This window comes from Neovison vison, chromosome 6 (genome assembly GCF_020171115.1).
Source record: "Neovison vison isolate M4711 chromosome 6, ASM_NN_V1, whole genome shotgun sequence".
NCBI lineage: Eukaryota > Metazoa > Chordata > Mammalia > Carnivora > Mustelidae > Neogale > Neogale vison.
The window spans coordinates 156,434,855-156,449,401 of NC_058096.1; the positions used below are offsets into that span (position 1 = coordinate 156,434,855).

At 37.7% G+C, this 14,547-nt stretch overlaps 1 protein-coding gene across 1 annotated transcript in view; it reads left to right on the plus strand.

Moving 5' to 3' along the window:
* SCN11A (sodium voltage-gated channel alpha subunit 11) overlaps positions 1-14,547 on the plus strand; it is a 95,693-nt gene that overhangs the window by 41,409 nt on the left and 39,737 nt on the right. The window contains exons 14-16 of the mRNA XM_044252660.1: positions 1,452-1,637; positions 4,272-4,640; positions 6,542-6,931. Coding sequence (XP_044108595.1) covers positions 1,452-1,637; positions 4,272-4,640; positions 6,542-6,931 — 945 coding nt within the window. The remainder of the gene's footprint in view (positions 1-1,451; positions 1,638-4,271; positions 4,641-6,541; positions 6,932-14,547) is intronic.

Consider the following 14,547-nt stretch of genomic DNA (forward strand, 5'->3'; position numbering starts at 1 on the left):
CAGGGTTCAACTGGCCTGTGCAGTTCTATGAGACTGGACTTGGAAATGGACTCTCTAAGCTTTGGTATTGCTTAAATCAGAGGAGTACACTGTAGGGCTAGACCCCTAAAGCTTGAAGGAGACAGGAGAGAGAGGAGGAGCTCAAAAAGGGACAAGGATCAGTCCAGCACAATTAACTATAATAACACTGCATGATTTTAGGCACTGGTTGTGGCTCTGAGCAGAAGCAGATAGCGATACTTAAAGGGGGAAAAAAAAGATAGATACGAGCTTAGGGTTTTCTTTGCCACCTTGACTTCTTTTCTCTTTGTCTATCTTGGATTTGTCTTTGCCTATCCTTTTTTAACTTGTGTCACTTTATTTTAGGAATTTTAAAAATAAATAGTAAGTCAGCAAATTATTTATAAAAACAGATCATCTGTTACTTTTAATAAGGAGATTTTTTTTCATTATGGAGACTTAAAAATCATTTCTGAGTTATTTTTCTTTTCCAGCACTGTGGAGGACAGCCTTATTATTGACAACCTTTTTAATATTACCTTATTATTTTCATACTATTGTTTTCTCATATCTATTTAGTTGTGTCTATGTTAGAATGTGCTATTTGCTATGAAGAAATGCTTTGTTTTATCTTCTACAAAGATGTAGATGATAGATTTAGTTTTGAATTTAGCTACCACTAATTGAACATTGTGCAATGTTTTTAAGCCTGTATTTATCAAATTTTCAAAAGACAAAGACAAAAACACTTATTTGTACCCATGGAAATCACATAGTTTAGCACTTTCTTAACTCTTGCCCTTCCTTTTAATGCTTTGGTGTTTTGTTCTGGAATAATGAATCCTGCATTCTGTGGGTGAATAATAGGATTTAGGATTATATCCCAACTCACTAACCCTCCTTTCAGTCATAACCAAGGTATTTATCCCAAGATATTCATCATAAAGGATAAGCCTATATATTGAGTTGCTTAATGATGTTTTCCTGTTCCTAGCAGTGTTTTTCAGTTCTTTGCTCTGGGCCCCTTTTAAATTTTTTTTTTTTTTCTGATCAGTGTTGAGATTGAGTGATTCTGCTTTATAGAGGATATTTATCATCAGTTTTCAGAGCTGTTATGTATCCTGCCCCTCCCCTCATTTGGGAGGTTGTATTGACATTTTAAAGGAACTTAGAGGGGGAATTGATTGACACTTTCTATCGCCCTGCCCTCTATCAAAATCCAGTTGTGCCTTGGGAAATAATATCTTATTCTCCACCCTGATGTCTGTTAGCTTGGTAATATAGTAATGGGTGCTGTGGTGGGGAGGGGTGAGAGGAGCAAAGTAAATAAAAATGCATGGTTTTTTTTTTTTTTTTTTTGGTAATCTCTGCAGTTCCCTTGGACCATTCTGAGAAGTGTATCTTCAAGGAGAGATAGTTTCCTTTTCTCATTCTTCCGTATGTCACCGTAGGTTTTCGCTGGCGTTTTCATGGCAGAAATGTGCCTAAAAATTATTGCGCTTGACCCCTACAACTACTTTCGCCGGGGCTGGAACATTTTTGACAGCATTGTTGCTCTTCTGAGTTTTGCAGATGTGATGAACAGTATAGTTTTAGGAAAAAAAAAAAATCTGCTGTTTCTCCGTCCCTTAAGAGTGGTAAGGCACTTACTATTTCGTTTTACTGACTATGTTAGCTGCCAGAATTGACAAAAGTCTTGATTAAGTTCAGTGGCTATTTTGCATTAAACTTGAACCTTAACCAGAGAATCAGAACTGAGCTCCTCCTCCCACCCAGGTCTGCATACTCCTGGGGAGTCCCAGGAGGTCTCCTCCCAGCTGAACCCCTGCCTCCCCCATCCCACAATGACTCCTTAGGCAACCTGACACAACATGGTGTGTTCTGGTAATCAAGATTCTGCTTCTTGCTCAGCGTAGCCCCCTCCCATTATCTCTTTCCCACCACTCACCCCTGAGCTCTGAGCCAGGCACCCTCATATCTGGACTTACCAAGGGGGCATAGACTACAGAGTCCAGGAGGGGGCTGGACGCTGCTGGCAGGTGCTGTCTTGGTAGTTTCCCCCTGACTGCTTCCAGTGTCATTCCTGTCCTGTGGTCTTTGTACTCCATCTGTTGACCATGGATGCATTCTGGTGACCTTTGCAGATGCACTTGAGAGGAGCTGACCTAAGGAGCACTCCAAGCTGAGGAAAGTACTATCTTCATGAAGTTTGCCCTTTAGACATGAGACAAGAGAGGGCCAGAAATGAGGCAAAGTAGAGTGTGTGACAGACCCCATGAAAGGCATAGATAGAAAACTACAGGGAAACCACACCTGATAGGGGAATCGGGAAGCCATAAAAGGAGACCCTTGGTCCTCTTTCAGAAATTTACTTTTTCTTTTGGCAGGGATAAGCCTACAGAGTAAGGCATTTGTTTCAGTTACGTAGGCATATATTTTATACTTGGGATATGTTAGGCGCTCACACTGCTCAAAGTCAGAAATGAGGGGTGTTAGAGAGGAGTAGGGAATTTGGGTAAATTGGAAGGGGAGGTGAACCTTGAGAGACTATGGACTCTGAAAAACAATCTGAGGGGTTTGAAGTGGCGGGGGGGTGGGAGGTTGGGGTACCAGGTGGTGGGTATTATACAGGGCACGGCTTGCATGGAGCACTGGGTGTGGTGAAAAAATAATGAATATTGTTTTTCTGAAAATAAATAAATAAATAATAATTTAAAAAGAAAAAAAAAAAGAAATGATTAACTTGCTCTCCTAGAGTTTCACTGGCACTTAGGTGAGCAAAATTATATTTGCTTTACAATTGTTTAGGCTTATTACAGCCATGCTCTGAGGGGAGGAACTGTACAGTATTGTCTGTGTATTACAGAAGCATGATTTCTCCCTTAGGCGCCCCAAGTTCCCTTCTAAGGACACAGTGCTGTTCCTTCTCTTGGGTCTTAAGTCTTACTGACCTGCAGTATTTCCCACAAATAGTTGATACTTAACAGGGTTGTACTTTGGAGTGAAACCACACTGGTTTATGTTGAAAGTTAATATAAGAAATAAGCTTTGAAACTGGTTGTTGTGTTGTCTCCCATAGGTCTGTAAAATTCCGTGGGAAAAAACTTCTGAAAAAAGTGTGTGTGTTTTGAGTAGCTGATTGCTTTTTCTCTCTTGCATATAAAGTACTGTATTCCTCCTATCATTGTTAGAAAGTTTAGATTCAAATTTGTGACTTGACTTATATGATACAGGAGTTAGCAATTTTTTTCTGTATAAGGTCAGATGGTAAATATTTTCAGTCTTACAAGCTGTATGGTCTCTGTTGAAATCACTCAACTCTGCTGTTGTAGCACAGAAGTAGCCATAGACATTTGAGAATGAATGGGTGTGGCTGTGTTGCAACAGAACTTTATTTACAAAGTTTATTTGCAAACTTTATTTGCAGGTGAACCATGAGAGACTATGGACTATGAAAAACAATCTGAGGGGTTTGAAGTGGCGGGGGGAGGTTAGAGGTTGGTGGGTATTATAGACGGCATGGCTTGCATGGAGCACTGGGTGTGGTGAAAAAATAATGAATAATGTTTTTCTGAAAATAAATAAATTGGAAAAAAAATTTGAACGTAATACTATTTTCATATGTGATGAAATGCCCTTCTTTTATTTTCCAACCATTTTTAAAAATTTAATTTAATTTAATTTTTTTCAGTGTTTCAAAATTCATTATTTACTTACCACACCCAGTTCTCCATGCAGTACATGCCCTCTTTCACCACCAGGTTCACCCTACCCCCATCCCCCCAAAACCTTCAGTTTGTTAGGCCACACAAAAATAGGCAGTGAGCTGGATTTGGCCCTTGGGCTATAGTTTTTGACCCTTGATATATTATACAGGATTCCAAAACATTAACTTCATGCAATAAACATGTATGCTTAATTCTATCTTCATGACTCCAAAGTCTTTATCATCTAACAAAAATTAGAACAAAATATTTCCATTTTCAAAACAAAAAGTTTTGCCTCTCACGGTGTCTGTCACACACTCTACTTTGCCTCATTTCTGGCCCTGTCTAGGTATTATCATGGGCCAAGGAGTGGATGACTATGTTTAGGATGGTTTTGACTTTGAAAAGATTTTTGAAAGTCATAAATGCTATGGTTTGGGAACATGTCATTTGCTATATAGCTGAGCAGATGGAATTTGTCTTTAACTGGCTTTTCTTCTTTTTTGCTTATTGTCTGTTTTTTTGTATTGTTTTTTTGTTTTTGTTTTTGTTTTTGTTTTACAGCTGAGGGTCTTCAAGTTAGCCAAATCCTGGCCAACTTTAAACACACTGATAAAGATAATTGGCCATTCCGTTGGAGCCCTGGGAAACCTCACCGTGGTCCTGGCTATTGTGGTCTTTATTTTCTCAGTGGTTGGCATGCAGGTTTTTGGCTCTAAATTCAGTTCTGTAAAGAGCAATAAAACATCCTGTGGACCTACAGTTCCATGTTTACGACGCTGGCACATGGGGGATTTCTACCATTCCTTTCTGGTGGTATTCCGCATCCTCTGTGGGGAATGGATTGAAAACATGTGGGAATGTATGCAAGCAACAAATCAAACACTGTGCGTTGTCGTCTTTCTGTTGATCATGGTGATAGGAAAACTTGTGGTGAGTGTCTTAGATTTTTTTTTAACATATGGATTACACAAATGTATTAGGTTCTTTTGCAATACTTTACTGGTAATTATTATTCTAAATATGATATTGCACATTTAATGTTTTATAATATTAAAATCTGCATTTGAATTTGACTCAAGGAAATTATAAAAAGCCATGAGAGACTATGGACTCTGAAAAACAGTCTGAGGGGTTTGAAGTGGCGGGGGGGTGGGAGGTTGGGGTACCAGGTGGTGGGTATTATAGAGGGCACGGCTTGCATGGAGCACTGGGTGTGGTGAAAAAATAATGAATACTGTTTTTCTGAAAATAAATAAATTGGGAGAAAAAAAAAGTACATCTAAAAAAAAAAAACATGAAACAAAACCTTCTTTTCACATACTTCTCATACTGACTGATACCCCAATATCTGTTTTATACCAGGTGATTATTCTAAGATAATTGTATTCTCTTTGTGAATGAATAGCTGAGGTAGGAGTTTGTGACTTAATTTGATCAATAAGTTGTAAAGGGTAGCTAGTGAGAAAGTTTGCTTGTTCTTAAAAAAAAAAAAAGAAGGGATGAGCTAAAAAAAAAAATGGTCCTTTTACTTTCTCCGGACCTTTTTACGACTATGATTCCTGGTAGAACTGCAAACATAATGTAAGCATGAGAAGAACTACCCTAAGATAAAGCCAGCTGAGGAAGGTAGAGGGAAAAGGGGAAGAGACCAAACTTCGTATCGTAGTTGGTCCTTCTGTTTTATTTTCAGACTTCTTAAGTTACGTTTTCTTCTTGTGTAAGTTGCTTGAGTCTGTCACTTGCAGCTGGAAACAGATCTTATTAGCTAATTGGGTACCCAGTAAGGATATGCAAAGACAGAAGACACACAGGCACAGGATACCTGAGCACAAGGTCTTCAGAATCAAGTTGGGGCTCTCATGCAGATATACTGAACCATCCACATGCACACAATGGCTTTATCTTATGTGACTGACCAGCAATGTTAGATAGACAATAAGTGCTACAAAAGATCAGAAGATCAGAATATGACCAATGGAAGTGGGAAGAAAGTGTTAACAAAGGATACGTGGAAGATAGAGTATTTGAGAAGGGAGCTAAAGAGGCAAGGAGCACTTGGCAAACAGAAAAGCTTGAGCCAAGGTCTGCAGCTGGAATTCTTGTGGTGAGTGGGAGACTAGACCCATTCACACTCATAAGACACTTCTCCCCGAAGGCTGTATGTTTTTGAGCCAGTGACAGCCACAAACAAAGGAATTTGTGGAGGTAAAGATGATGAATTGGAGGGTGTGTAAATGTAGGCAAAAAAGTCCAAGTAGGTAGCTGATGAGATGATCTGAATTTAAAGTAATCCTTGCTTCAACAGAAGAGTTGCAGATTTGATCCAAACCCCTCCAGTTCAGCTCCAATACTTCGTTGCGGTTTTGGGAACAGGACCTAAGGATCTTACACAAAGCACATCATCTCTCAAGCTGTGTCAGCAGGGGTGGACCCCATGACAGTATTAGGCATTAGACCCATTTCCATTCCAGCAAAGCCAAGCTCACTATTTGACTATTCCTCAAGGAATATATATTTTTTATTTTACCAGTGATCACATAGTTATGCTTTACCCTAGCCAGAGTTTACAACATGTGTTGCTTGTATGTGGACAAACTGGTCTTGGCTGTTGGCGCTCTTTCACTTCAGATTTTCTTTCATCTTATCTTCCTGTCTTCCTCAATCTTCTCTCCTTTTATTCATTTTATAGGTGAACTTTCTCAAGAGACAGAGGACATAGCATCTCATTTGACTTAGTTTTGGGTCTTGGTGGAAAAGTTATTCTGAAAACCTACTATATCTTTCCCTTTGCTATAATTCCCATTCACCTTGTGTGTCCCCCCCTACCCCAGGTACTCAACCTCTTCATTGCCTTGCTGCTCAATTCCTTCAGTAATGAGGAGAGAGATGGAAACTTGGATGGAGAGTCCAAAAAAACCAAAGTCCAGATAGCCCTGGCTCGGTTCCGCCAGGCTTTTTGCTTTGTAATACACACTCTTCAGCATTTTTGTCACAAGTGGTGCAGGAGTCAAAACTTGCCAAGGCAAAAAGAGGTGACAGGGGGCCCTGCTGCCAAAGGCAAAGATATCATTCCACTGGTCACAGAGATGAAAAAGAGCCCAGAGAGGAGGGAGGAGTATGATCGGACTTGGTTGGCCCCACTTGCAGAGGAAGAGGATGGTTTTGAGTCTCCTGGTGAAAATAATGCACAGCGTGTCACACAACTTGAGGCTGAAAAACAGGTATGAAGGTTCATATATAGATGTGGAGGTCATACAAACCTAGACCTGCCATGAGACACTGGTTGCCTGCCCTGTTCTGAGCACCATGCAGGGATAGGAAGGGTATAAAAGGTGGAGGCAGCCCTTTAGTACTCCCTCACTTAGAACCCAATGCTGGTTCTAATCATGGTTTTGCACATATGGAGGTGGGAGATGGCAGAGAAGTTCAGAGGGGAGCCAGATCAGAGTGGGCCGGGGCAATGGGAACCAAGTGACTTTGTCTGAACCCTACAAGAGGTATGAAGTTTAGATTAACTGAAAGGTGAGGAAAGTGAACTGAACAGCATAGAAAAGGAGACAGTGGAGGGAACAAGCTCAGCCTCTGAAGGGACCAGTGGTTGAGGAATGGTGGCAGATGAGGGCTTTCAGGGAGTGGAGGTATGATAGATACCCCAATAAATAACTACAGACTTCATTCTGGATGCAGCACAGCTGTCTGTATAGTCCTGAATTTTCCACAATGGTTGATACATATTGCATAGCCTGGCAATAATTTTAATCATTCTAATGGGTTTGTGGTGGTGCCTTGTGGTTTCAGGTTTTTTAAAAAAGAATTTATTTATTTGACACAGAGAGAGAGGTTGCAAGTAGACAGACAGAGAGAGAGAGGGAAGCAGGCTCCCTGCTGAGCAGAGAGCCTGGTGAAGGTCTTGATCCCAGGACTCTGAGATTATGACCTGAGCCAAAGGCAGGTGCCCACTGAGCCACCCAGGTGCCCCGTGGTTTCAAGTTTTATTTCACTGAAAAATAATGATGTTGCCTAATATATCTTCCTTGGTAAAGTGTCTATTGCCGTTTTTGCTGAGGGATTTCTTATGATTGAGGTGTAAGAGTTTATTACATATTTTGATACAAGTCCTTTGGTATGTGCACCACACATATTTTCTAACTGTGGCTTGTCTTTTACTTTCTTCATGCTATCTTTTTTTTTCAATTTATTTATTTTCAGAAAAACATTATTCATTATTTTTTCACCACACCCAGTGCTCCATGCAAGCCGTGCCCTGTATAATACCCACCACCTGGTACCCCAACCTCCCACCCCCCCGCCACTTCAAACCCCTCAGATTGTTTTTCAGAGTCCATAGTCTCTCATGGTTCACTTCCCCTTCCAATTTACCCAAATTCCCTACTCCTCTCTAACGCCCCTTGTCCTCCATGCTATTGGTTATGCTCCACAAATAAGTGAAACCATATGATAATTGACTCTCTCTGCTTGACTTATTTCACTCAGCATAATCTCTTCCAGTCCCGTCCATGTTGCTACAAAAGTTGGGTATTCATCCTTCCTGATGGAGGCATAATACTCCATAGTGTATATCGACCACATCTTCCTTATCCATTCATCCGTTGAAGGGCATCTTGGTTCTTTCCATAGTTTGGCGACCGTGGCCATTGCTGCTATAAACATTGGGGTACAGATGGCCCTTCTCTTCATGCTATCTTAATGAGCAGAAATTTTTAAGTTTGGTGAAGTATAATTTATCAGTATTATTCCTTTGAGAATTTAATAGGTTCACCTCTCAGGATCAAGTCTGTGATCCATATCAATTTAATTCAATGAGCTGTATCATTTTTCCCTGTATATATAGCTGAATGATTCTAGTATTATATATTGAAAAGAGTGTTCTTATGCCACTGAATCACTTGGTATCTTTGTCAGAATCAAATTGGCTATATCTATATTAATCTCTATCTGTTTTTCTATCTATCTCTTTATCTACCTATCTGTCTCAGAGCTTCTTCTGGATTCTTAATCTCTTTCATTAATCTATTCATCTGTTTTATACCAATACTGCCCTGTCTTGATTACTGTAGTTTTATAATAGTTTTGAAAGCACATTGTAAGATTTGGTTCTTTATCAAATTTGTTTTAGCAATTGTAGGGCCTTTACGTTTCCTTATGCATTTTAGAATTCAGTGTGTTACCTTTCCATAAAAAAAGATTGTTAGGATTCTGTTTGGTGTTGCACTAACTATTTTGTAAATTATTGGTATCTTCACAACATCAAGTCTTCTGATTCATGAACACATCTTTTTTCTACCTATTTAGGTCTTCTTTAATTTTTCCTAGGCATGTTTTCTAGTTTTCAGTGTATGAGTCTTGACATATTTGGTTATATTTATCCCTAAGAAGTTAATGTTTTTATGATATTGTATAAGTAATTTTTAAATTTTCAGTTTCCAAGCGTTCATTATTAGTACATTGAAATGAATGTATTTTTACTTTGTATCCTGCAGTGTTGGTAAACTGACTTATTAATTACAATAGCTTTTTTGTAGATTCCTTAGAATTTTCTACACATGTAATTATTTCATCTGTAAATAAAAGCAGTTTTTTTTAAATTTGTATGGGTTTTTTTTTCTTGCCTTATTACATTGGTTAGGACCTTTCATATAATGTTGAATAGGAATCATGAGAGTGTACTCCTTGCTTTGCTCCTGGTCTTAGGGAGAAACATAAAGCCTTTCACCATTAAGAACTTAGTTGAGGAAGTTCCCTTTATTCCCAGTTTGCTAGGAGTTTTTATTTCTCTTCTAAATTATGAATATATATTGATTTTTCTGAAATGTGTCTCCTAAATTGATTGGGGTAGTCATATCATTTATTTTGAATATTGAATCATTTATGCATTCCTTGGATTAATCTTATTTAGTCGTGGCATATTATCCTTTTATATATTTTGGATCCAACTTGCTAATATTTCATTAAAGATTTTGCATTCCCTAGGTTTTTCCCTTTTAATGTGTCTGCCTTATTTTGGTATCAGGTTAATATGGGCCTTATTAAATGAGTCTAGAGATCCTTCTTTTCTATTTCTATTCTCTTTATCTTTAGCTTTATGATATAATTGGTATATAACATTATATAAGTTTAAGGTATACAACAAGTTGATTTGATATATTTATATATTACAATATGATTACCACCATAGCATTTGCTAACACCTCCAACAAGTCACATAATTATTTCTTTATTGTGGTAAGAATATTTAAGTTTTACTCTCTTGCAACTTTCAACCATATAACACAACATTATTAACTATAATCATGGTGCTGTACATTATATCCTATGAATTTATTCATCTTCTTACTGAAAGTTTGTACTTTTTGACCAATATCTCCCTACTTGCCCCAACCCTCAGCCCCTGTTAACTTCCATTCTAGTTTCTGTCTCTGCAAATTTGGCTTTTTCATATTTCACATGTAAGTGATATCACACTGTATTTGTCTTCCTCTGATTTGTTTCACTTGACCACAATGTCCTCAGGGTCTATCCTTCTATCCTTCTGGTATTCCTATTACATGTATGTTTCACCTGTGTAGTTGCCCCATAGGTCTTGAGTATTCTATTCTGTTTTTTTTTCCCATACTTTTTTTCTTTAAAAAATAAGTTTGACAGAGAGAGACACAGTGAGAGAGGGAACACAAGCAGGGGAAGTAGAAGAGGGAGAAGCAGGCTTCCCGCTGAGCAGGGAACCCGATGCAGGGCTCAATCCCAGGAGCCTGGGATCATGACTTGAACTGAAGGCAGACGCTTAACCGGACTGAGCCACCCAGGTGCCCCTTTTCCATACTTTTTTCTCTGGTTTTCAGTTTTGGAGGTTTCTATTGAGAGAGCCTCAAGCAGAGATTCTTTCCTGTCTACTAATAAGTCCATCAATGTCACTCTTCATTTCTGTTACAATGTGTTAGATCTCTAGCATTTTTTTGTCATTGCTTAGAATTTCTGTCTCTCTGCATGCATTGCCTGTGTGTTCTTGCATGATGTCTACTTTATCTATTAGAGCCATGAATATTTTAATCATAGTTATTTTAAATTCCTGGTTTGACATTTTCAACAACTTTACCCTATTGAATGTGGTTCTGATGCTTGCTCAGTCTCTTCAAACTATATTTTTACATTTCAGTATGTTTTCTGATTTTTTTTCTTTAGAGTCAGACATGATGTACTGGGTAGATGGAAATGCTCTAAATAGGTCTTTATTAATGTGTTGGTGAAGCGTGAGGAGAATGAAGTAGCTCTATGGTTCCTATGAGTAGGTCTCAGGCTTTTAGTGAGCCTGTGCTTCCGGACTGTGAACAGTGCTTGTCAGTATGACTAATGTGAGCTGGACTTGGAGATCTACCTCCCTCCAGATGGAAATCTAGACCTGGTTAGAATTGGGTATCTCCCCCACCACAGGTCAGTCAGGTCCTGATAAAACCCTAACAGGTTAGGCTCTGGTTAATTAGTTTCTCTTGAGGGAAGGCCTTGTGAAGAACAGAATGCATGTGCATGTTTCAAAATGGTTCCTTTTATTCTCCCCCAGCTGGAAGAAACTGAGGATTTTCCTGCCATACTCACTTTGAGAACCTGGTAGAGCTCCGAGAAGTAAAACTCAAAAAACTTTGGGGGCCCCTGTTGAGTCAGTTCCCCTAGCCTGGGGGGTACCCTTGGGGGAGTCCTTTTATCTCTTATACTTGTCCACACTGAGCCTCCAGAAGTTTGTCTATTACGGTTCAGGTTTCCTTAATCTGGAATTGGTTCCCATGGAGCTTTTTGCTCCTGGGTTTCTACTTTGCTAAACTGTAGTTCTCAGTATTAGCCTGTCTTCCTCTCCAATTTAGGGGGAAGCAGTTTGCCCTGGACCTCAATGCTCTTATGACTCTAAGAAGTGTTAATTGGTTTTCCAGTTTGTTTAGCTTTGTACATGTTGGGATGGAGTAGATACCTCCAGGCTTCTTACATGTCAGACCAGAAGCTGGAATTTTTTATTGGAAGTTTTTAAATTACAAACTCCATCTGTTTACTTATTATAAAGATTACAGTACTATTCAGATTTTTCTCTTTCTTCTTGAGTCTGTTTTGGCAGTTTTTGTATTTCTAGGAATAGGTCAGTTTTACTGAAGCTGTCTAATTTGTTGACATACAGTTATTTGTAGTATTTCTTTGGAATTCTTTTGATTTCTGCAAGGTTGATAGCAATGTCCCCTCTTTCCTGATTTTAGTAATTTGATCTTTCATTTTCTCTTGGTCAGTCCTGTTAAATTTTCTATTTCTATTCTCTTTACCTTTAGCTTTATGATATAATTGGTATATAACATTGTATAAGTTTAAGGTATACAACAAATTGTATTTTTGTATTTTGTAATTTTTTTTTCCAATTTATTTATTTTCAGAAAAACAGTATTCATTATTTTTTCACCACACCCAGTGCTCCATGCAAGCCGCGCCCTTTATAATACCCACCACCCGGCACCCCAACCTCCCACCCCCCCGCCCCTTCAAACCCCTCAGACTGTCCCTCAGAGTCCATAGTCTCTCATGGTTCATCTCCCCCTCCAATTTACCCAAAAGCACATACCCTCCCCAATGTCCACAACCTTACCCCCCTTCCCCCAACCCCCCTCCCCCAAGCAACCCACAGTTTGTAATTTTGATGTCCTTTAAAAATAATCAGATATTGATTTTGTTGATCCTATTATTTTATTAATCTCTTTTTATATACTTACTGTATCCTTATTTCTGCTTGTTTTGAATTTCATTTTCTCTTCTTCTCCTAAAGCCTTAACATGGAAGTTTAGGTTATTGATTTGAAACTTTTAAAATTATAGGTATTTATAGCTATAAATTTCCCTCTAAGCACTACTTTATCTACACATATCCAACAAATTTTGGCATATTATATTTTTATTTCCATTTATCTTAAAGTCTTTTCTAATTTCTTTCATGATTTATTCTTTTATATGTGATTTATTCTTGACTTATTTGACATTTAAGAATGTTTTGTTTAATTTCCACCTATTTGTGAGTTCTTCAAATGACTTTTTGTACTTCTAATTTTATTTTACTATGATCAGACAACAAACTCTGTACAGTTTCAATTCACATATGTATATTCTGCTGTTTGGAGTTGAGAGTTCTGCCAGTGTCTTTTAGGTATAATTGATAGATAATGTTACTCAAGCCTTCTATTTGTATCTTCTACTTAGTTGTTAGATTCATTTTTGAAAGTGCGTGATTGAAGCCTCCAACTATTATTGTTGAATTGTCTATTTCTCCCTTTAATTCTGCTAGTTTTTGTTTCATATATTTTGTGGCTCTTATGTTAGGTGCATATATGTTTATAAATGTTCTTTCTGATATTGATGTTTTTGTCATTGTGAAATGTCCCTCTTTATTTCTAGTAAATTTTTTTGTTTCAAAATCTATTTTGTCTGGGACACCTGGGTGGCTCAGTAGTTTAAGCATCCAACTCTTGATTTTGGCTCAGGTCGTGATCTCTGGGTCGTGAGATTGAGCCCCGTCTCAAGATCTGCCCAAGGCATGAAGCCTGCTTAAGAGTCCTGCACTTGTGTGCTCTCTCTCTCTCTAAAAAACAAAAACAAAACAAAACAAAAAAACAAAAAGAAAACACAAAGTCTATTTTTTTCTGACATTAATATAGTCATTCCAGCTTTCTTATGGTTTTTGCTTGTATGATAGCTTCTTCCATTCTTTTACTTTCAAACTATTTGTATCTTTGAATCTTAAATGTGTTTCCTAAAACAGTACATAATTGGATCTTGTTTTTTTTATCCAGTTTGACAGTTTCTGCCTTTTTGTTAGATTGTTTAACTATTTACTTTTAATATTATTATTGATCTAGTTTATCTATTTCTAGTATTTTACTTTTTGTTTTTATGTGTTTTATGTGTTTTTATTCCTCTTCATTGCCTTACTTTGCATTATTTGAATATTTTTCTTTTTTTAAAAAATATTTTATTTATTTATTAGACAGACAGAGATCACAAGTAGGCATAGAGGCAGGCAGAGAGGTGGGGGGGGGAAGCAGGCTCCCTGCTGAGCATAGAGCCTGATGCAGGGCTCGATCCCAGGACCCTGAGATCATGACCTGAGCTGAAGGCAGAGGCTTTAACCTACTGAGCCACTCAGGTGCCCCTATTTGAATATTTTCTAATTTAACATCTTAATTCCTTTTAATAGTTTTTCACAATATATTTTTAGTCATTTTCTTATTGATTGCTCTAGGGGATGCCACATCCATCTAACTTATCAGAATTGATGTCTGTTAAGTTAACTTAATTCTAGTGAAATATAGAAACAAACATCACTTATGTATAGTTCTATTCCCTCTACCACATTTTCGTACTATTCTTTATTATACATATTGCATCCACATATGTTAAAATCCCAACAATGTGTTTTTATCATTGCTTCATATCTTTATATACTTACTAATGAAGCTGAGAAAAGAAAGTAAGATTATATTTATAGAGTTCATTTTATTAATTTTCTTATTTACCATTTCCAGCTGTCTCCATTTGTTTCTGTGAATTTGAGGTAACTTCAAGTGTCATTTACTTACTAGAACTTTGCTCCCATTCACTTCTTTGGTGCTGTTATTACCACATATATTTTATGTTTTTATGTTACATGTCCAACAAGGCATCAATTTTAAACTGTTTTAGACAACTTCATTTGAAGTCAGCTATAGAGAAGAAAGGAAAATAAATATGAATTTTTCTCATCTTTTATAATTATGGACTTATCTTTACCTGTGTTCTTTGCTCTTTGTGTGGATTTTTATTAC